Here is a 25,049-nt window from a genome sequence, read left to right as displayed (position 1 = left end):
TCACGCTCCCGTGGGAGGTTACATGATATCCAGGTTACATCAGCCCTGCCAGTTGTACACTTCCGGGTCTCTCACCGGCCACCCCACTCTGTACCAAGATTCATGGTACACTCCCCCGGACGCCACAAAGCGCAGGGGGGGGGGGGTTGGGGAGTTTTAATTTCACTATTCTTTCTTTCAACAGAAAGTAGTTACTCTCCGCCCATCCTGGACCTCAGAAATACCAACTTTCTTCAGAAGGCACAGGTAAAATGGTATCTCTCATCACCATGCTTCCATATCAGTAAGTAAATTGCCTCTAATCTTACTCTTTGCTTCCTGGTGAGTCAACAATATTACAATCCCAAGCTCTGCCGGTTGCACCATCTTCGGCAACTGGGGTATTTCTTTAAATCACTATCGGTGACTGTTGTTTCTCTACGGAGTACAACATCATTCACGCTTTTCCTTGCATGGACAGCTGCATAACCATAGTCAATCCAAGCAAGGAGCTCTAACTTCTTCATGACTCACTATAAATCTACTACCTGGGATTGCTGTCACTGCCCTTATAAAAAACTTCTGGATACCACAGTCACAACGACCTTCCTGTCCAGCAACCGCGCAGACGTTCTAACTAATTCCTATATGTCCCTGTGTGCATATTCCATAACTTCAGCCCCTCAATTCTTTCATTGTCGGGCCATGGGGTTTTTTCACTATGCACTTTCCTCATAGATCCAAAATTGCTATGGGTTAGGTTCAGTGAAATCAACGGGTCTAAGTTGTTCAACCGCTTTCGTCCCTCATCCATATTGCAGATCTAGAACCAAAACCTATTCTGGTCCTGCTAATGCTCACATTTACTCAGAATTGTAAAGTTTGACCTAACATCTTCTCAACCCAATATGCATCTATTCCGCTCCAGGCACAGTTTCATATGAACTTCCTGGAGCTTGTAGCCATGAGTTATGCCCTTATGCCTTCCAATACTGCCTCTGCAACAAATCTTTGTGCATACAGACAGACAGCAGAGGGGACAATGTGCTTTTCCAACACACAAGCACGCATAACCTCTTAGCTGCTCTGCTAGGAAGCACAGCAGCTCTACCCTTGGCCCTTGCTCGCTTCATTGCATCCTCGGACCACGTATCTAACAGGACTTACTGCACGCACTAACAAGACCTTCTCCCTATAGGTTTCCATCCTCTCGAATGGTCTCGGGACTACATGTGTAGCAAGAGAAATCTTCTAGCGCCGAGGTCAACCGAACTTGCCCTCTGCATCCGCATCGAACCATATGGTGCACGGATTCTCCTCCCTACACATGTTTCCAATGCGTTCCATAGGCGCCTTTATTCCATCAAGGCCCTCTTATATGTGTCTCTTTTACTGCCTCTCATAGCCAGCACTCTTCTAATGCTCAAACGGGACGTGGTTCACGGTTCTTCAGATCCCAGTCCTGGCCGAGAGCAGTATGCTTCCTATACTTCTCGGCTATCACACACAGTAACCAATTCGCCTTCTCACAAGTCAGTCTCATATCATAGACTCACTGATGTTCTCAGGTACTGTTAGCATCACAAAAAACCCTTCCACACCCAAATCCTACCATTCAAAATGGCAATGATTGTACCACATGAAGCTGACAAAAGGTTTTACCCTTTTTCTTTTTTTTCTACACCAGTCTTTTTTCTTACTCCCTCGGATTCTGCTCCCCAGACATCCTTCACATGGGTACACCTCGGTTCCAATTGGCGTACCCACTTGGTAATGGGGATACCCAATTAACGGGTCAACCCATTCTGAGTTCAGCTTACCATGGATATCCATTGATCCAGCCGCCTCTGTTTTCACTAGTCACGGAATGGGACATGTAATTCGTGCTTACAAGACTCCTACTTTCTTCCGTTCGAGCCCTTTCCGTTCCTCTCATTAACAGTCTGCCATGGGGAACTCTTTCCCTCATAGACATCACTTCTACCAACAGGGTCATATCCTTCTTAAGGTAGACGTTGCGTCTCACCTTACTCAGAATATACTCTGCCCACTTTCCCAACACCTCTCTCTCACCAAAGCGAGAGGGTGTTCCACTTCCTTGGACTGTAATAGTGCACTTGCATTCTATCTAGACCGCACTTCACTCCATAGAATTCCACCTAACTCTTCCTTTTGTGACAAGAGCCCAAGCTGCGAGTTCCAGTGGGCAAACAGACCTATTCCTCCTAATTGACGGTCTGTATCTCTTTTTCCTACCAACAAGCAGGCATTTCACTACAACACTGTGTGTAACCACACTCTGTTGCGTCCGTCCCAGCCTCCATAGCCTTACCTTCAGCCAGTGCTGCTTGTACATATTTATCAGGCTGTGACCTGGAGCTCTCTCCAAACCTTTGCAGCCATTATTGTTTAGATACAACTAGCCGGCATGCTCCATGTTTGGCCAGTCCGTTCTACTCCTATTCTTTTCGGTTTAACTACTCACATCCTTCCACCAACCAGTTAAGGGTTTCAGGATGACTTCCGTTCCAAATTCCACCCCCGTCATTGCGTCTTTTGCATGTCTTGGGTGCATTTGGTGCACTCTCGGGCATCCTCAGCTTGGTTCTCACCCATATGTGAGGACTACCATCCTGCTTGTCCTGTGAGAAAGCAGATGTTGCTTACCTGTAACAGGTGTTCTCACAGGACAGCAGGATGTTAGTCCTCATGAACCCACCCCGCCACCCCCACGGAGTTGGGTCAGTATACGTTTTTACTTTTATTTTAGTTTCACTTGCGCTTTTTGCTATAAGACGAGACTGAGGGAGACACCTGTTGTCACAGGGATAATTGCAGGCTGAGCATGCTCAGTGCACTCAGTGTGCCAGTGTCAGTCAAAGCTTTATAGAAACTTTGACAGAAAAGTTTTCCATACAGGGCTCCATCCTGTGATGTCACCCATATGTGAGGACTAACATCCTGCTGTCCTGTGAGAACACCTGTTACAGCTAAGCAACATTTGCTTTATCCCACCTATATACAACTTCTTACATTTCTCCAAGAGCAACCCATGTTCACCATATCGAAAGCATTTGAAAGGTCCAACAACATCAGAACTACAGAATCTCTCTTATCCTTATATCCCAAAATATCATCCTGTACTGCTAAGAACTGTCTTGTTCCATATCCCTTCCTAAAGCCTGATTGGCACCCCTCCACCCCTTGATCTCATCCAAATAACTAGTTAACTGAGAACACACCACTTTTTTCAATTAGTTTAGACAGGAAAGGTCAATTGGTCACAGAACAGTAACTAGCTCAATTTATCCTATCCAAAGTGAATCATTTCAAACAGGAAGTCACCACTAACTTTTTCAACACACTTGGTAAAGAAGAGAGGAATTAATCACAGATTGTAACTTCTGCAACAATCGGCAGGAAGTGATCTAAACAAAAAAGAGGGGGCACAGATCCAAGCAATATTTAGTTGCTCTACAAGAAGACAAAACACTCCTTAACTCTGTGCCACACCCATCTTATCCTTACAATCCCCCTTATTCTGCCCTATCTTCCCGCTTCCACCAATCCATCCTCCTAATCCATCCTCCTCCCCCACATCTGACGCTTGCCCAATAGAACTACAATTTTCCTGAACTTTTCCATTTCAAAATTGTACAAAACTATCACCATCAAGCAACTCTGTTATCCACCAGTATGGGCTTGCAACCTCCTCCCAGCAAGGATTATGTAATCCAAAAGATCTCTTGTGACCTACTTACTGCTTCTTCAGTCTGCACCCTCAAAAACTGTTTCTTTGCCTCCTTGATCTCTAATAAAGAACCAATAAATTAACTGGACACAGAGATATCAGAAAACAATATATAATTTATAAAATGATATATAATTTTTATATAGTTAAAAATTATATTTAAATTGCAAATATATGCAAAATTATGCACATTTGTCAACTATTGCTGCAGAATTTTGTAAAATCTGCTGCAGAAAACTAAGGGCTCTACTTGTAAGTTGTATTGTGAAGAGAACAGCTGATCATTGACTGTAAAATGTCAAAGAGCATTACTGAATGTCTTTCTGTACTTCTGCCTATGGTAAAAATATTTTTAAACATATCTTTACCACATCAGGTTAATTTGCCTCTTTCGGAAATATTTTTGACAGAAAACAATAATAATAATCAATGTTTCTGTGATGTTAAGATCACGGTATTCAACTGAATGTAATTTTAAATGTTTGGAAGTGAAGGAAGAGTGTTTAAAGAACAAACTTATAGCTTAAACATCTTGTGTAACACACGTTTAGATAATCTTCCAAAGAGAAACTATTACATCCAATTTTTCCTCTATTTTCCAGAGGGAATGCAAATTTATTTGTTATATATTTAAAAATTTTATATATCATTCCATCCACAATTCTGGGTGGATTACATAAGAACATGTATGAAAACATAAAATCAAGCAGATGAAGCACTACTGTTGTGCAGGTAACTTTGCCTTTTTGGGGGAGAGGTACTTCCATCATGTGCTGTTTCAACATCCTTCCTCTTGCCTTGTACTTCTTCTTACCCCTCACCATTTCCGCCACAAGCAGGGGCCCAAGCTCCATCTTTTTTCTCTTCTCAGCTTCCATCTTTCTTCCCTTCATTGCTTTCTCTTCTCACATGCATCCTTAGCTTTTCTCACATCTTTCAGTTTGAACATACTTTTTCACTCCATTTTCCTGTCTCTTACCTTCTCATTCCTTTTTGTCTCTCATCCCCTGCTCCACCACCTCCTATTCCTCCATCTCCACATCATCCTCATCTCATTAATGTATCATTTCCCATCCCTCCAATTTCTTATCCTTTGTCTTCACCCACCAACGATTTCTCTCTCCCTTTCTTCTTCTTGCCTTTCCTAGTATCTGCCTCGTGCCTCTTCCTCCCTTCCCTTCCCTTCCCTTCCCTTCTTCATTCCTTCTCTGGTGTGTGCCTGGCCTTTCCTCAAATTTCACGAGCATCTGCCCCCTGTTGCCCTGGAGGTGGACCCTTGGGCCGAGGTGGGGTTGACGCTACCCATAGGAGGGATCCTATGGGTCCCCACCATCAGCAGGCAGAGAGGGCTGATGGATAGAGACCGGCTGGTGCTTCACCAATACCAGCCCTCGTTCCCCACAGGATGAGCCTTTGGGTACCGGGGATGGCTGGACTTAGGTGGCCTCCGTCAGTGGTTGTTGATGGGTGGATCGAGGTCAGCCCAGAGGCAGCAACTAGTGTAGGTATTAGTCTGTACTGGAAGAGGTGGAGTCCCAGGCGCCAATAGGAACACAGTCTGACAGAGGGCGCCCGAGCAAGAGCAGGCTGAAGCCTGAATAAACCATGTCCAGGACAAAAGCTGAAGAGGCATCTTTAAGCAAGCTGGGATCAGGGCTGGCGGCAATCCGGAAGCAGTGGCAAGCAAGGCTGAGGTCTAGATGAGGAGATAGTCAAAAGGATGGTCAGACGAAGCAGAAGTCCAGGGCTGGAGAGAAGCAATGGTGTAGTCAAGCAATGCAGAGGTCCAGGGCTGGAGAGAGGAAACAGAGTAGTCCGTTGATACAGAAGAGAGGCAACGGAGTAGTCAGGTGATGCAAGAGGTCCGGGGCTAGAGAGAGGCAACGGAGAGTAGTCAGGCAATGCAGAGGTCCCAGGGCTAGAGAGAGGCAATGGAGTAGTCAGGCAATGCAGAGGTCAAACCAGGTCAGCAATCCAAAGAAGAGACGAAGGAATAGGAAACCAGGAACAAGGAAACAGGAACAAAGGCAATCAGATTGGGACTAGGAACTGAAGAGGCAACGAGTACTCGACTAACGAGGGGACCTGTTGCAAAGGCAATTTGAGAGAGCGGAGCCCGGGCTTATATACCGGAGCTCCACCGATGTCATCATCCGGGGCCGCGGCCAGGTTCCCACCGTGGGCCCTATTTAAAGAATAGCTGTGCGCGTGCCTAGGGAGGGGCGCGGTGCTGGTCAGGACAGCGTCTCTCTGCGGGCCACGTGGAGAGGCCCGACGTGGAGCATCAGAAGCTGTAGCAGAGCTGGAGGCACCAGGGGCGGCCCAAGGATGAAGCCGGCAGCCCACAGCCGCCAGAGACGAGGGGACCAGATGCTGGAGTACTTTGAAAAGATGTGAGGGGGCTGAGCCGCAGGTCTGCTGTGGCTGGCGCGCATAACACCACCACCTTTTTTGCCAGCCTCTGCTCCCCCCCCCCCCCCCCCCCACACACTTGTTTTTCCCTTTTTCCCCAGCTTCTGCTCTATCTTTCCCACCTTGTCCCCAAAATCTGCCCTCTGTCTCTTTCCACCTCATCCCCAGCAATGGCCTCTTTCTCCTTTTTCCTACCACAGAGAGGGACAAGGGGGTCATTTGTAATTATTTCTATTATTCTGTTTTCTTGGGTTCCTATTTTTTGTTATGCCTTCTCCCTCCTCCCACACAGACACGGGCCCCGGATGAAAAAACAAGCATATGCCTTTTTTTCTCCTTCCCCAACATGTGCCCCTTGCCAATTCTTCCCTCCACAACCCATATTGCAAGCATCTGCCCTCTGCCTCTTTCTGGATGCCACTTCCTATGTACATATGTTCTATCCTTAGCCTCCTTCTCCTTCCCACTTCATTCTTTTCACTCCCTGTCTCTGTACTTGCTCCATGCCTCCCAAAGCTGACTTAACTAAGCAGTAGGAACCTGTCCTGCCACTGCCAATTGCTGTGCCAACACTATGATCATTTTCAAAATTCAAAAGCTGACACTTCCTAGCTGCTGATCTCATGCATTGTGAGATCAGCAGCCAGACAGTGCCAGCCTGTGAATTTTGGAAATACTTGCAGTTTGAGCACAAATGGTCCTCTCGGGTCTTGGTGATAGTGCAACAGTACAGGTTGTGTAGCTTGGTTTTCAGTATGTGCAGCCACTGAAGATAACATTGTGCAACCATGTACATATATACTTTAGAGGGAACATTATTTATAGCCCACCTCATAATAGCCCCTTAACGAGACTGAGGTTACCTGAGTAAATCCCTGTATTTATTCCAACTACTTATTCAACTCTTCTGGTTCTGAACTTTGTGTGCCTTCTACTTTTCTGTTTCAAGACAGTGCATCCTCATGTAATGATCTCATTTAAAGAAATACCATTTTCATAGCAAGCCTATTACATGATAGGGAAAGTTTGCTGTACACTGGGACAGAAATATATTGTTCTGCTTAATATCCCAAGAGGAATCACTGTAGCCTCCAAGGATTAGGTGTGAATATCCCATTGCTTTTGTTTATATTGCAATAATTCAGTGTAACTCCTGGGCAGATTTGTCCCAGATTGTGGTTCCAGAGACCATATTTCAAATCACAATTTTAGGTGGTACACTTCCCTTGATATTAAATTACTTTATATTCCAGGATTCCCTGAGCGGAGGGAAAGATAACTTCTAAGCCCTTTGCATTGCATTTAGTATTTTCCTTCAGTAAAATTCTTGGGGTAGATATTCAAAAGCCATTTACCGATAGATGGATAATTGAATTTAGCCAGATATGTCGGGGAGTTTCTGGGGCAGACGGTAGGCATTCCGGGAAGGAATGGAGTTAGCCAGTTAGGTAAACTTTCTAACTTCAATATTCAGAGTTGGCCGGTGAACCTAACCGGCTATCTCTGGCCATGCTGCAGGCAGCTCTAAAATTAAGCGGATACACCTATCCAGCTAACTTTTAAGATAACCGGGTATATTCAGTGATGCTGTCAAGCCGCTAAATATCATGGTTAAATTAGCCAGAAAGGTGTATGTGGCTAAATTATCTAGCCGCTTAGCGGTTGAATATGGACCCCCTTGTGTACTGCAGTGATGAGAACAGCATTAATGAGTTTTATCAGTTTGTATGCAATAAGAAGCACATTGGAAGCTGACTTGATTTCCAACATTACTTTTACTGAGATATGATGAAATAGTGAAATGATCTTTATATCAATTTAATTCACTTCTTGATACAAGTGCTTCCAGATAAATTTGTGACCTTTTAAAGTCTTGTAAAAGATGTAAGATGGTGAAGCCAATTAATTCAGTCTTTAGTTTGATGTTTCTCCCTTTCCAGTGGCATAGAGCAAGTTTACTTTTTCCCTCCCAATGTAAGCAAAATATTAAATATGAAATCCAGTTTTAGATGTGTCTTCAAATAGTTATTTATTTCCTACCTCTCCTTGGTTTCCTCACAGTACCTGGATGGCACCATTTATTCTTCATGTCCTCTTTTTTAGTATCAGAAATATACTGGTATTCCTCCTCCTCTCCAAAAATCTTCAGTAGATCCAAATGAATCTGAATGGGGTTCATGATGACTAAGAATGGCTGAAAGTCCTAAGTCTCCACAGTTCGCAATGATCTCAAAGTCCCCTTTTTTAGTGGGAACTTCTCCTATGGTTGTTAAAATAGAAAAAGAAAGTAACTGAGTCCCTAGTTAATGTGTACTCAGAACTTACATAAATCAATATAAAAAAGGATAGGGAGGGTGGAAAGAAACTCCCTTCCAATTAAAAGTCTCCATTGAGGCATTAAAGACTCAATCAACAGAAAATGCATGGCATACTGGCCCTATAAAGGGAAACAGAAAAACCACACAGCAAAATGGTGAGCTGGCTTCTTGTACCAGAGGACCCTGCCAAATACCCTCTACAGTGTTGCTCATAGTTGTCATCTTCTCATTCTCCTCTCCTAATCTGCTCTCTCCTTTCAATCATTCTTTTAATTTGTTCCTCACTATTGGAATTTTTTTTTCTTATTTATTTATTTATTTATTTAAAAATGTTTATATACCACTTTTACAATTCAAAGAATTAATCAAAATGATTCACAACAGACATAAAATAAAAGTTAAATAAACTAAAATCAATTAATTAAAATTAACTAAACATAAATAAGATCTAAAATAGGCCCGGTATTAATAAGACAAACAAAATACTTTCACAAATTGATTAAGTAACAGGGATACGTTAGAGTTGGTGTAAGTAATGAGGTGGTTGTAGATGAATCTGAATTTAAGAATTAGTCAGTGAACTATAAGCTTTCTGAAATAAGTATGTTTTTAATGTTTTCTTGAATTGTTGTGTGGAAGATATGAGACAAAGAGAGTCAGGGAGTGAGTTCCAAAGTATAGGGCCCGCTACTGAAAAAACCCTTTTCTGTTCCATTTCTATGCTCAAAGATTTGTCTAAATATGATTCAAAATCTATATATACTTTCTAGCATATTACTAACTTTGCTTTTCTTTCTGTCCAATAGCTACACATTTTGAAACAAATATTTATTGTTCATGATTTGGATATTCCTGAAAATATTTCAGAATGTTTGTAGGTAGTGTAGATAGAATATGACACAGGTAAGACATATCTGTAGGTTTAAAAGGAATTGATGATACATATTAAAATGATAAATATTTTAAAAAGATCTCCAAAGATGTTTGTTGTCTTTCAACTTTCCAGCTCATTACATTGAGGACTAACCCTGATGCAGCAACTCAGAACAGAAGGTTCCAGTTCACTCACAACCAGAAAAAAGAAGATTCTAAAACATCAACATCAGTCACCAGTGTCAATCAAGCCAGCACATCTCGATTAGAAGGATTGCAATCTGAGAATCATCGTCTAAGAATGAAAATTACAGAGGTAGCCAAGCTAACACTTGTGGTTTGTGGCAGATCCTTAAATGCCACTTGCTGTAGATACAAGTATATAATTTATAATGAGTAGACAGTGCTGGATACTGTTCTTATGTTGCTCCTTTAGACTGGGAAGCTGATAACTTTGCCCCCTAGCCCTGTCTAAAAGTAATGCAAGCAAGACTAAAGTTGTGCAGAGCAGGGCACTATCCTAGGCTTCAGCTCTAAAAGAAAATGCGTGAGCAGCTGAGAATTTTTTAAAAGTAATGAGTGCAAAACTCTGAAATGTCCCATCCTTTTACCTTTTTAGAGTATTTTTCCATTAAAAAAAATTTTTGTATTCACTCTGTCTGTCTCTCTGTGTACACTTTCAAATGCATTTCCCTGCATAAATGTAGTGTACACGCATAAGTCCTGTATATGTGTAAATTTACCTAGACTGATCGGAGGCTTTCCTGGGGATGGGGTTGGGGAGGGTTTTGCACTTATTTGCTTACTTTTAAATTTTCAAAAGTATGCATATAAGTGCAACAGTCCTGTAGATAGTCCAGGGCTCTCCAGTCTTTTACACTGAGTGGCATGTGTATAATTATCTTTCAGTTGGGTAGAGCTCCTAGCATTCAGATAATGAGTATGGTCTCTGGAAGCTAGAGTAGCTGACCTGAAGGAGCTGAGGCAGACAGAAAGGAATATAGAGCAGTCCAACCTCCATTCTGGAAGCTTCTGTGCTGCCTTGAAGGAGAAAGACATGAGGAAAGAGGGCAGCATCTATCAATAGCGGGAAGTGATACTGTAGCTGGGACCTGCTGTCCAGGAGATGTATTATCCACTCATACCAAAGCTGCAACTTCAGGGCTGTATGTCTGGAAGGGTAGGGAGTGGATGCAATTATTATTGGTGATGCAATCATTAGGAATATAGATAGCTGGATGGCTAGTGCCCATAAGAATCACTTGATAACTTGCCTACATGATGCAAGGGTTGCGGACTTCACACACCACCTACATAGGTTGGGGAGAACTCAGCTGTTGTGGTCCATGTGGGTACGTGACAGGGAGATGCTAGATGCTAAATGTAGTCTACTAAGTAGGAAACTAAAATTTAGAGCTTCCAGGTTTCCATTCTCAGAAATGCTCCCTCTTCCATGCACAGAACCTTGGAGGCAAGCTGATCTCTGGAGTCTCAATGCGCAGATGAGACAATAGCGCAGGGAGGAGAAATTCAAATTCATTAAAAATTGGGTAACTTTTTGGGAACAGGAAACCTATTCTCGCTAGTGGGCTCCACCTTTACAAAAATGGAACCTAGCTGCTGGCACTAACAATTAAAAAGGAGATAGAGCGGCCTTTAAACTAAATCAGTCGCTCAGGAGTACATAGTTCGGAGCAGGGTATCCACAAAAGAAACCATAAGAAAGGAGAATTCAGAGTGGCTGAACAGTGCAGATTTAGTTGCAAACTATCTAAATCAACTCATAGTAAGTGGATTATGATAAAGATTAAAAGTATACATTCAGGTGTCTGTATGCAAATACCATAAGTCTAAAAAATAAAGTGGGAGAGTTAGAATGAAGGGCACTAGATGAATATATTGACATAATAGACATATCAGAATCTTGGTGGAAAAAGTGTGCCTTGGGGGCACACTGATCCCACGGTACAAAATATATTGAAATGACAGAGAAGATTGAACTGGTAGTGAGATGGCATTATATGTGAAAAAGTTCAGAGTCATGTGGCGTACTGAATACTCTGAGAATGTCTACTTTTATTCTTTCTTTTTCTTTTCCTATGCTTTTTTGTTTCTCTTTCTCTTTCTTTTCTTCATTCTGTCTTCCTCCTGTCTAACTCACAGGGCAAGGTTAGGTAATGCTATTGATTTTGCACTATAGATTGGAGAATCAGTAAGTGCAGGCAAGCACTCAGACTTTGGAGGAGCTCTTGTCTTTATGATGATCATTTTTTATGTACATATTTTTTAGGAATGTTAAGTTGTATCCCTCCTTGAACTGTGGGCGAATTGCAGGTAATACATTTTTTAAATAAATCATGCAGGAAATAAACTGTTGTCTGGAATCTCTACGGATTCAATGTGTGATGGGAAGGAGAAAAGCAATGGGAGTTTACTACCGTCCACCTGACCAGGGTAGGAAAACATATTGTGAAATGCTAACTGAAATTAGGCAGGCTACCAAATGTGGAAACACAATAATGATGGGTATCAACGAGGTAAATGTCTTGTCAAGGAGATTAAGTTTCTAGAACCAAGTTGTCCTTTAGCTTTATAGGGTCATTTATCAAATCACGTTATGGCATTTTCATATGCGTTAACGCATTAATGCATGTGAAAAACGCCTTAACACACGCGATAAGCGCCATAACTCTTGGCACGATGCAAATTTTTAAAAGGGGAGGAGTCTGGGATGGGCTTTCAAAAAAAGTGGGCTGGTTTTGAGAACCCATATCACACAGTTTTAATACCGAAAAGAAATACATCTTTTTCAATTGCGAGAGAGAGAGAGCATGCATGAGCCTCTGGGGTGGCATCATAATAGCATAAATAGCTGCATACTATAGGAGGCCCACCTAGTAACTTGAGGTAAGGTTTAGGTAGTAGTGTAGGGGTTAGGGGCCACTTTTACATACTAACAGGTCGATACTGTAACGTGCGGTTGAAGATTTCCCGTCTGTAACGTGCTGGGAGCGCACAATTCGGACGCGAAAGGCGATCCAGCGATACAGTCTCCAGTTTCACGCGTCCTTAGCGCTTCTTAAAACAGACACATAACCCTTTCCGCACGCAGCATGTATATGATATGTAAATGAAGGAATTAGCTGTATAATGAAGGAATTAGCTATTCCCCTCCGATACTGTAACGCGCGCCCCGACTATCGCTGCCATTTTGCCCCGCGTTTAACCTGCTAACTTACCGCCTACCCCTACCCCTGCGTTAGAGGCAGGGGTAAGGGTAGGCAGCAAGCTTTCCCCCAGCCCCCTCTCACCTGCACTGGCCGCGTCCGTGGATGCTGGCCTCCGGGGCAGCCCCAGTCCTCCCCCCTCCTCCCGAAGAAAAAAAAAAGCGAAAAAAAAAAGTTGCGAGAGAGAGGGGAGAGGACGGCAATCCTACGCTCGGTGACTTACTTTTGCAGCCCCCCTCCTCCGGACATCGTGTCTTCCCCCGTGCCAGTTCCCCCTCCCCTCCTCCCGAAGCAGGGCGCGAAAAGCAGCCTTGCTCCGGGAGGAGGGAAGAAGGGACTGGCAGTGTAAAGCGGCGAAGCGACTTACTTTTTGCAGCACCTTCCGGACATCGGACGACCTCTCCTGCCTCCAGCTGCTCGCGAAGATGGACGCCTGCACGGCCGCTGAAGACGTGACGTCACGTCTTCAGCGGCCGTGCAGGCGTCCATCTTCGCGAGCAGCTGGAGGCAGGAGAGGTCGTCCGATGTCCGGAAGGTGCTGCAAAAAGTAAGTCGCTTCGCCGCTTTACACTGCCAGTCCCTTCTTCCCTCCTCCCGGAGCAAGGCTGCTTTTCGCGCCCTGCTTCGGGAGGAGGGAAGAAGGGACTGGCAGTGTAAAGCGACGAAGTGACTCACCTTTTGCAGCACCTTCCGGACATCGGACGACCTCTCCTGCTGCTCGCGAAGATGGACGCCTGCACGGCCGCTGAAGACGTGACGTCACATGCCGTGACGCCAAACGTCGTGACGTCACGTCTTCAGTGGCCGTGCAGGCGCCCATCTTCGCGAGCAGCTGGAGGCAGGAGAGGTCGTCCGACGTCCGGAGGGGGCTGCAAAAGTAAGTCGCTTCGCGCTTTTCGCGCCCTGCTTCGGGAGGAGGGGAAGGGGAACTGGCACGGGGGAAGCCACGATGTCCGGAGGAGGGGGGCTGCAAAAGTAAGTCGCCGAGCGTAGCATTGCCGTCCTCTCCCCTCTCTCTCTCGCAACTTTTTTTTTTCACTTTTTTTTTGCTTCGGGAGGAGGGGAGAGGGGACGGCAATCCCGACTTCCTGGTATCTGTCATTTCAAATGACATTTGAAATGACAGATACCAGCGTGGCCGTGAAGCGTTAGGCCCGAGCACCCAGGTTACTGTATAGGCGCTCTATACAGTAAAATGGGTTGCGTGGGCCTAACGCTTCCCTAACACTTCGCAGCCGTGGCATGCATTTGCATGCAATTAGAAGAGAGTATCGAGCGGTAGGTGAAGAGAACTGTGCGTGCGTGGAACGAGGGTGCGCCAGGCACTGCCGCACTCTTTCTACCGCGGCCTTAGATTATCGACCTGTAAGTGAGACATACGAACAGAACAGTACATTCTTGTAAAGATTTGAGGAAACTCACACAAAGATGAGATTTGTACAATGTTCTCTCAACCTAGATTGATGGTGTGAGTTTCCTCCCTCCAAATCACATCAAATCTTCACAAGAGTGTACTATTCTGTTCATGCGTCTCACTCTGCATGTAAAAGTGGCCCCTATACTACTACCTAAACCTCACCTCAAGTTACTAGGTAGGCCTCCTATAGAGATATAAATAGCTAATTACTACAAGGGCCTTGTAGATAGTCTTGTTCTCTCTCTCTCTCTCTCATGGTGAAATGAGCACTTTGCAGCTAGGAAAATGCAATTATGTAGGTATTATCGCAATGTGTGAAAAGTTAACGTACTTTCCGGTAATACCTTAGCGAAGTGCTTATGTAGTGCACATTGCTATAAGTAGGAAATTAACATGCCCCTTTTTCTACCACATGCGATATTTACAGCAATTTGATTAGTTTGAAGTGGAATGCAGAATCTGGTGCAAAAAGTAATAGTGGTGGGGGGCGTGGTTTCGCCGCGATACAGGATGGCCGCACGCGCCTGAAGCTCCCAATCTTACCTCACCCCGAAAGCCTGATTTATTAGCATTCACGATTTCAGTGCCCCATCAGCTACTTGTGCGGAGACTGTGCCTTCAACCCGATGTCGTCTAAAGAAAAAATTGGCAAGCTTCAGCGGTTTTCCTTTACTAAGGCCGCGATGGAGCTGCAGGACCCAGGGCTGGAGCGAGCAAGCGGCAAGCATGGCAAGGCGGACAGCTCAGATTCGGAGGCCCTGATCCTGTCCCCGCAACAAATCCCGGGAAAGGTAACAGACTCCTCTGACTTCCCCACTAAATCCCTCCTGCGGGAATGGTTCATGGACCTCAGATCAGAAATGAGGCAACAAAAAGAAGAACTCCTTAACTCATTCGCTGAAAACCGGGAGGAGATGAGAGCGCTGGGGCAGAGAGTGGATGAAATTGACACGCGGGTAGAAGGCCATGAGGTGGCTGTATTAGCGCTAACTAAATCTAGCACAGAAATGCAGCTTGAACTTAAGGATCTAAACGACAAATTAGAGGACCTAGAAAACCGAAATAGAAGGTCTAATATAAGAATTAAAGGTGTCCCAGAAACAGCTGAATATGCTGATTGCCTGGCAATAGCCAGGGAAATCTGTAGCTTCATTTTAGCCAAGGGCCCAAAAACAGCGAATCCTGAAGGAGAGCAAGGGGATATTAACATCCAAATCGAGTATGCGCATAGAACTCTAGGGCCTCGCAGACCTAACAATCCATGAGACATAATCATTAACCTACTTAACTACCTACAACAAGAAAAAATTATGACAATAGCTAGAACCAGCTAGATGTGGAAAGGCCTAGAAATTGCTCTTTTTCAGGACTTAGCACCCAGCACATTGAAAAAGAGATACGAATTCAGGCCAGCCACACAGGCCCTTCGCAAAGCAGACATCCGATATTGGTGGCAATTCCCATTTGCTCTTTCTTTTCAACACCAAGGCATCACATATCGGATTACGACCCTACAGGAGGCTGTGATAGCCTTTTGCCAAGTGGGATTAGAGCTTAGTCTCTCACCGGCACAGCGGGCCAATATTCTGGGGGCCAAAGCAACCTGGCAATGAGCCGGGAAAACGAAGCGTAAACACACAACTCAATCTGAAAAGCAGGCGGAGGCTTTGTCAGACCAGGGATGAACCCTCCTGTTTCTTTCAACCAATTTTAATATACCCAGCATTAATAGCTAAGAGGGGACATAACTGATTATGTGCCATGTTTATATTGAAAGTTGTTAAATTTAACTGCTAACAAGTGCTACCAGGCTGTTTAGCTTCTTCTTTTTATGAGTATTATCATTGACGAGAAGGTCGGGGTGGGGGGGGGGGGACGGGGGACGTGAGGCCACTTGGGTAGTGGTGATCTAATCCCTGAGGAGGGAATCCGCGAGGGAGGATGTACGGATTTCAATGCAGGGGGTTATCCTTCCCGGAACGGTAAACTATATCGATGACACTATTCATATTCCCAGAGAGGATCAGCATGTGGCTGACAGAGAGAGGCTTTCTAAACAAGGAAACTCACAGGCACTGATGCTCCAGATACCGCTATCACCTGTGCCCCGCAAGGGTGATACCGCTTCAACCCCGTTAAACATCAATGATAAGATTTATCACTCTTAATGTGAAGGGTCTCAACACCCACAGGAAACGGGATATGCTCCGCAGGGGTTGATCGACCGAAAAGTTACCATTGCTCTCATACAGGAGGCACACATCCAAAAGAGGCATGAACACCTGGTACGATATAAAGAATACCCGCACACCTTCTTAGCGGCAGCAAGCAAGACCTCCAAATACGCAGGCACTCTGATCTTGGTCTCAGTAGCTGTAACCTTTGAAACACTGTCTCATAAAATTGACTCTTCAGGTAGATTTGTCTTTCTTAAGCTCAAGATGGGACCCAATATCTTTTCTCTTTTATCAATCTATGCACCAGTGCAGCCTTTTTGGTAACAGATACAAACTATGCTGGACGCTGTCGCTAAGGGCTATCTCATCCTGGGGGGAGATTTCAACCTAACTTTAAACCCAGAAAAAGATAATTCTCATACCCCCAGTAAAGCATCCTTGAGTGCGAACAATAAAACTTAAAATAAAAAATAAAATAAAATAAAATAAAATACGCAAGTGGGTAATGCGCAAGTGGAAACTTTCTGACATTTGGCGGCATCACAATCCTTCGACAAAAACATACACCTTCTACTCGAACACCCACAATTCGTATTCCCGCATTGACTTCTTCTTGCTCGATCAATGCCTGCTACCCAACATTTCTGGAACAGAAATACTACCTATCACCTGGTCCGACCACGGAGCAGTAGAGCTGGATATAGAACTCGGGGGCAAGTCTGGGGGGCAAATTTACTGGAAATTAAACACCTCATTACTCAAAGCTGAAGACTTTAAGGCAACGCTCACCAATCATGTTAAGGAATATTTCAAAATCAATAACACCTCTTCAGTCCCCCTCAGCACTATCTGGGAATGCTCTAAAGCAGTGGTACGCGGTCTGTGCATATCCAGAGCATCTGCCATTAAGAAAGAATGAGAAGCTAAACATAAGGCCCTACAGGCAAAACTGCACATGCATACACTATCCCCAAAAATGTATATCTGATTAAATGAAGCCCGATATTGCTTAAAACAACTACATGCCGACTTAACAGCTTTCCAGCTGGAATGAACCAAACAAATCAACTTTGAAGGTAGTGACAAAGCAGGAAGATTATTAGCACGTCAACTTAAAGCGATGAGTTTACAAAGCATGATACCTAAGTTAAAAGACTTGAACGGTGTCCTTACTACTGACCCAACTGAGATCAGGAAAAGCTTCATGGACTTCTATGCTCATTTGTATAGCAAGGATGTAGGTATTCTCGAGCCCGACATCACGACCTATTTGGCGGACGTACAACTCCTTCATTAATGGCAGAACAGAAATCTTATCTGGACTCACCAATTAACGCTGCAGAAGTAAGATGGGTAATTCAGTCCTTAAAGAGTGGAAAGTCGCTGGGACTAAACTGTCTGCCATGTGAATATTACCAAGCATTATCAGACGCACTGGTGGACCAAATGGTAGACCTCTTCAACTATATACGGGAGGGGGGCTCTTTTCACGCCCAATCCAATGTTGCTGGCATAACAATCAGGCATAAACCAGGCAGGGACCCTTCGATCAGCGGGTCATACAGACCTATTTCGCTCATCAACCAAGATTTGAAAATCTAGGCTCGTATACTGGCAGTGAGACTTAACTGATTTATGCCAGGCTTAATATGCTTGGTCCAAGTGGGATTCATCCCCCAACGAATGGCCACAGACAACGTTCTCAAGATATTAGATCTCATGTGGTGAGCAAAACGCGAACACATGCCAGCAGTTCTGTTAGCCTTTGACGCAGAAAAAGCCTTTGACCTGGTTCACTGGCCCTTCCTATTTCATACCTTGGAAGCCATGAACTTCGGCAAATCCTTACTCCAGTGGATTAGACAGCTCTATGCTTCACCGAAAGCCACAGTGAAAGTTAATGGTAGATACGGACCCTGCTTTGAGATCAGGAGGAGCACACGGCAGGGTTGCCCCCTGTCACCTCTACTTTTTGCCATATTTCTAGAGCCATTTGCAACCCGCATACTATGGTCTCAGCACAAAAAGGAATTGAACTGGGCGATCACAACTTCCTCCTCTCACTATTTGCGGATGATATTATGTCCACCCTCTCTGATCTGGCAAAATCATTGGAAGGGGTCCGACTTGAAATATCCACTTTTAACAAATTCTCTGGATTCAGGGTGAACCTTGAAAAATCGGAAATCCTCAATGTTAATCTCAACCGACCCAAAATTGAAGTTATAAAATGCATATTCCCTTTCAAATGGGCAAAGAAAGCGATAAAATACCTAGGCATTTATCTAAACTCCTCTCTAGAGGACCTCTACACCTTAAACTACAGCCCGTTACTAAAAGCCATTGATAGAGATCTCATCAAATGGTATCAACGACCTTTCTCCTGGCTAGGCCGGATAGCCATCATAAAGATGAATATTCTGCTTCCCCTTCTCTACTTATTTGCAACATTACAAGTTTTTATGACATCCTCCTTGCTGCGAAGAATTCAGAAAAAAAAATTTTATTTCATTTGGCTTTGACGACCTCCTAGAATAGCACGCCGAACGCTGTTTCTGCACAAATTGGCCAGTGGCTTGGGAGTACTCAATCTTCAATACTATTACACAGCTTCACAGCTAAAAACCATAGTAGACTTAGCCAGACAATCTACTCCCAAGCAGTGGGCACAAGCTGAACAAGCAATGGTGGGACCAATGCCTATCAATGCCATGCTTTGGCAACCGCACCATACCTGGTATCCAACCCATTGCATCCCATGGGCGCTACAGACTACTTTAAAGATATGGTCTACTTGGAAACCCAAGATTGTTGGGAAATTCTCCTATTTTTACCAATCAAGCTTATTCCACAGCACTCAGTTCCTGGCACCGACTTTTAGCCTATGGCAATGAGCCAGCATCTCCACCATCGGCCATCTCTACCAGGGAGGGAAACTGATGGCCACACAGCAGCTTAGTGCCCAATATGGACTGGATAAGATCGACCTCCTAGCTTATGCGCAGATCCACCACTACATATGCTCCCTGGTCCGAACGAACGAGTTGAAACTGACTCGGACTGTCTTTGAAAAGTACTGCTTGGGAGCTGACAAATTGACCAAGACCTCCTCCAAAGTTTATAGCCTTCTCTGCAATTCCGAACAAACTACTTTGCCACATCTCGCCAAATGGGAAGCAGACCTGGGAGAGACTATGACACCCAAGGAGTGGGAATTTATATTTAAAATGGCTGGTAAAAGCTCTATTTCTGCGAGACTTCAAGAGAATGGTTATAAATTAATTTTTAGATGGCATCTAGTACCAGAGAGACTACACTCTATCTATGCTCAGCAATCTCCTCTCTGCTGGAGAGATTGTTGGTTTCTAATGGAAAGTACCTACATATCTGGTGGACATGCCCTAGCATAGCTCTGTTTTGGAAGGACTTGGAAAATTGGGTGAACACCCTCCTTCACACTCAAATAAGGCTGAATGCGGAAGCAGTTCTTCTAAACGGCCAGATCCCAGAACTTGACAAGGATCAACAAAGATTTGGCCAACAGGTGTGGCTAGCATCGCAAATTCTTATCGCAAGACACTGGAAAACCAAGCCATTACCTTCCATAGCAGAAGTCATAACTTTGATGCGCCAACACCAGTGGTTAGACTACATAACGGCTACCAGGCAAAATTGGCTAGCTTCTTATCATAGAACGTGGAGCTATCTTCCTACACCATAATCTCAAGTGAATGGATTATAACTTCGGGTGATGGGTATTACCTCACAATACCACAAACAATAATCAATAAACTATCATATCTATCTTTTGAAGTATGAGAGACCTATGTGGTGAGTGGTCTGATATATTACTGTTTATGCCACACTTGGAGCACAGAGCCTTGCAAACTGGAGCGGCCTCACTTTAATGCCTCAATCCAAAGTCTACAGCTAGGACACGCCAGTATTTCTTTCCTGATTGGACTCATGCAGAACCATCGTGAAAGTTTCATGTTGATTATAGCAGTTCATCCAAGCTGGACTGGAATGATTTCCAAAAATCGGGAAGGGATGGGTGTGTGTGTGTGTGTGGGGGGTTGGGGGGGTTAAAGGTTCCAATCATATTCATGTTCGATATGGTAGGAATGACAACAATCCATGATTGATAGAGAGTTGTACACTACCGTCTGTATTATTAGATTGTTTATTTCTATATAATTGTATCTTTTTTGCTGCATAATGTTATGTTCTGACTAAAAGCAATAAACCTTAAATAACAAAAAAAGAAAGTAATAGTGGTGGAGCTGCTTTGTACTAGTGACCATAATACAGTCAAATTTGAGAAAATCACTTGAAATAAATAAATAAAACTACTGCAATAACTTTAAAAAGGGCAACTATGACAAAATGAGGAAACTAGTTAGAAGGAAACAAAAAGGAGTAGTTACAGGGTTAAAAATCATCATGAGTATGGGGAATGTTTAAAAATACCATCTTAAATGCTCAGATAAAATCATTCCAAAAAATAAAAAAGGTTAAAAAAATAGAACAAGCATTTGCCACAATGGCTAAATGTTGCTGTGAAAGAAGTTATTAAAAGCCAAAAAGACATCCTTTAAAAATGGAAATCAGGAAAATAAGGAAAATAGAAAGGCGCATAAGCATGACAACTTAGATGTAAACATTCATAAAGCAGGCCAGAGAGAATTAGAGAAGAGATTTGACAAGGAGGCAAAAACTAATAATATATAAGTTTTTAAACTGGATTAAAAAGAGAAAATTCTCTTTTTAATTAAGTTTTTTTCTTCCTTCAATTTCATTTTAAATGTTCAACAGATTCAAGTCTCACAGAGTCCTATATTAAACCTAATTACTTTTCTAGAAACATCTAATTCCTAAATTTCTGAGTGTACTACATTATTGGTTTCCTTTGTTACAGAAAAGGACAAGTTCTGTTCTGAGATTATACTTCAGAAATATGTTTTTTAAGACAGGTTATCAGGATATTTCCTGATTTGGCTAAAATAACTCAGGAAAGGAGGAAGGGGGTTCATCGACAGAGGCTCCTTTGTATTATGATATCCTGTAAATATGCTGATTAAGTATAATCAGGAATGTTCAGGTTTATGCCCCAGAACAGTTGAGAGATTTTATTGAGTCAAAAAAACTGCCAGCTCCCAATTAAGGGTCATTGGAGGTCTATGTAACTGCAGAGATCATATAATCACTATTTCTTCTTTTCTGTTTCTTTGGTTCTTTTCTGTTTCTTTGGTTCTCCTTTTGTTAACTCCTCCTGAGAACATCATAATGCTTCTATATAGAATTAAGGTGCAACTGAGTGCACCTTAATTCTATTCTGAGGTGCAATACTTTGAGTATTGGATACAGTTCTGGTCACCCTATCCTAAAAATGATATAGTGGATTATAAAAGGTACAAAGTAGGACAACAAAAATGATAAAGGGGATGGAACAGTTTCAACGCACAATTAAAACTCTGGAATTTGTTGCCAGAGGATAAGAACATAAGAAAATGCCATACTGGGTCAGACCAAGGGTCCATCAAGCCCAGCATCCTGTTTCCAACAGTGGCCAATCCAGGCCATAAGAACCTGGCAAGTACCCAAAAACTAAGTCTATTCCATGTAACCATTGCTAATGGCAGTGGCTATTCTCTAAGTGAACTTAATAGCAGGTAATGGACTTCTCCTCCAAGAACTTATCCAATCCTTTTTTAAATACAGCTATACTAACTGCACGAACCACATTCTCTGGCAACACAATTCCCAGAGTTTAATTGTGCGTTGAGTAAAAAAGATCTTTCTCCGATTAGTTTTAAATGTGCCCCATGTTAACTTCATGGAGTGCCCCCTAGTCTTTCTACTATCCGAAAGAGTAAATAACCGATTCACATCTACCCTTTCTAGACCTCTCATGATTTTAAAACACCTCTATCATATCCCCCCTCAGTCGTCTCTTCTCCAAGCTGAAAAGTCCTAACCTCTTTAGTCTTTCTCATAGGGGAGTTGTTCCATTCCCCTTATCATTTTGGTAGCCCTTCTCTGTACCTTCTCCATCGCAATTATATCTTTTTTGAGATGCGGCGACCAGAATTGTACACAGTATTCAAGGTGCGGTCTCACCATGGAGCGATACAGAGGCATTATGACATTTTCCGTTTTATTCACCATTCCCTTTCTAATAATTCCCAACATTCTGGTTTTTTTGACTGCCGCAGCACACTGCACCGACAATTTCAATGTGTTATCCACTATGACACCTAGATCTCTTTCTTGGGTTGTAGCACCTAATTTGGAACCCAACATTGTGTAATTATAGCATAGGTTATTTTTCCCTATATGCATCACCTTGCACTTATCCACATTAAATTTCATCTGCCATGATTGGGGCAAGATGGCCGCCAGATAGGACGTGCAGGAGCGAGCTCCTCCACGGCGTTTTCCTTCGTAAGAATACCTATTGAACATGTTTCACACCAAAAGAAAAGGAAAGGTTCGGGGAGCACAGACTAGTTCCCCGATGCCAAGTCCTTCTCAGCCGAGGATCGAGGGCTTCCTGACGGGGGTATCCACGACGCCACATGGGCCGGTCGCTGGGGAACGCTGGAGGAGCATGCGTACTCCCCCCTGACCTTGGATGTTACACTGAGCCCTGGCGAGCTTTTACGGCCGACACCTCCTGCGCAGAGTGTTTCTTTCCTTCCCGGACCTGACCCGAGGCTGTGTTTACTCCGAGACCTTGGGCGGAGTACAGGTGATTACCCGGGGTGTAGATGTGGAAACTACTGCCCCGAGAGGTATAGAACCCGGCGGTACACTTGAGGTGATAACTGGAGAGTTAGACACTATCCCTGAGGGGAATCCAGGATAACAACAAACGGCAACTTCTGGAGTGCAGGAGGGACCTCGACAGGAAACCACAGAGGTTAGTGTTAATCTGGGACTGCCTGAGGACGTAACCCTGGGAAAGGTATGGTACGCCTTAAAAGCCATTGATTCTGCATTAAAGTCTATCGCACAGTCGAATTTTGAACTTAAAATCAGATTAAAGAGAATAAAGAAACTGTTAAAAGTTTTGAAGGGAAACTGCAGAGCCACGAGGAACGCCTGCAAAAATGGAAACTTTGCAGAAAAACTTTATAACATCTGAAATGGCCATGGAGAGGAAAATAGAGAAACTTGAAAATAACTCAAAATTACTAAATTTGCGTGTACTAAACTTTCCAGTGATCAGAGTGATATCACCTATTGAGTTATTTAAAACATATCTGACAACTCAGGCAGAGAGAGAGAGGTTACCATCGTTGGATATATCCCAAGTATTGGAACTTTCGATAGAACTGAAATAAAGGAAAGGAAATCAATGCTAATATCTTTTGCGTTCTTATCTGAGCGTAATCATATTTTGAAATTGTTTTTGCGAAATAGACAAGCTCTATTTTATGGAGCAAAGATTTGGGTGTACCCTGATCTTACTAGATCAACACAGCTACGCAGGAAGGAATTCCTTGCCTTAAAGAAAGGGTCACAAGTATGGGGGCCCGTTTTATATTAAAATTTCCCTGTAAAGGTTGTGTTCGGTACCAAAGTAATAATTATATCTTCTTTGACCCTAAACAACTGCGAGATTTCTTGGTGGGACATCCTAATATTACTCCAGAAGTGTAATTGGCAAAAAAAAAAGGGGTACCTTCCTATCATTTTCTCTAGTATTCTTTTATTGCAATTTATTTGCTCCTTTTGTTCTACTTGCCCCCAAATTTCCTATATTAAGGTATAATTTCCCTTTGTTGCATATTGTATGTTTCAAAATGAAAGAAAGGTGTGTAACCTTGTTGTCTTATTATGTTACCGTATTTTCATTGTGCTTATTTCATATATTGTATGTGAAAAAATCTGAGAAATAAAAAATTAAATTTCATCTGCCATTTGGATGCCCAATTTTCCAGTCTCACAAGGTCTTCCTGCAATTTATCACAATCTGCTTGTGATTTAACTAGTCTGAACAATTTTGTGTCATCTGCAAATTTGATTATCTCACTCGTCGTATTTCTTTCCAGATCATTTATAAATATATTGAACAGTAAGGGTCCCAATACAGATCCCTGAGGCACTCCACTGTCCACTCCCTTCCACTGAGAAAATTGCCCATTTAATCCTACTCTCTGTTTCCTGTCTTTTAGCCAGTTTGCAATCTACGAAAGGACATCGCCACCTATCCCATGACTTTTTACTTTTCCTAGAAGCCTCTCATGAGGAACTTTGTCAAACGCCTTCTGAAAATCCAAGTATACTATATCTACCGGTTCACCTTTATCCACATGTTTATTAACTCCTTCAAAAAAGTGAAGCGATTTGTGAGGCAAGACTTGCCCTGGGTAAAGCCATGCTGACTTTGTTCCATTAAACCATGTCTTTCTATATGTTCTGTAATTTTGATGTTTAGAACACTTTCCACTATTTTTCCTGGCACTGAAGTCAGGCTAACCGGTCTGTAGTTTCCCGGATTGCCCCTGGAGCCCTTTTTAAATATTGGGGTTACATTTGCTATCCTCCAGTCTTCAGGTACAATGGATGATTTTAATGATAAGTTACAAATTTTTACTAATAGGTCTGAAATTTCATTTTTTAGTTCCTTCAGAACTCTGGGGTGTATACCATCCGGTCCAGGTGATTTACTACTCTTCAGTTTGTCAATCAGGCCTACCACATCTTCTAGGTTCACCGTGATTTGATTCAGTCCATCTGAATCATTACCCATGAAAACCTTCTCCATTAAGGGTACCTCCCCAACATCCTCTTCAGTAAACACCGAAGCAAAGAAATCATTTAATCTTTCCGCGATGGCCTTATCTTCTCTAAGTGCCCCTTTAACCCCTCGATCATCTAACGGTCCAA

The 25,049-nt window shown here is 43.2% G+C and overlaps 1 protein-coding gene across 1 annotated transcript in view; it reads left to right on the top strand.

Annotated features, from left to right (window-relative positions):
* GABBR2 (gamma-aminobutyric acid type B receptor subunit 2) overlaps positions 1-25,049 on the top strand; it is a 2,655,237-nt gene that overhangs the window by 2,557,409 nt on the left and 72,779 nt on the right. The window contains 1 exon segment of the mRNA XM_029587103.1: positions 9,467-9,701. Within this exon segment, the coding sequence (XP_029442963.1) occupies positions 9,467-9,701 (235 nt within the window).

This window comes from Rhinatrema bivittatum, chromosome 2 (assembly GCF_901001135.1).
Source record: "Rhinatrema bivittatum chromosome 2, aRhiBiv1.1, whole genome shotgun sequence".
NCBI lineage: Eukaryota > Metazoa > Chordata > Amphibia > Gymnophiona > Rhinatrematidae > Rhinatrema > Rhinatrema bivittatum.
This window is presented reverse-complemented; position numbering and strand designations above follow the sequence as displayed.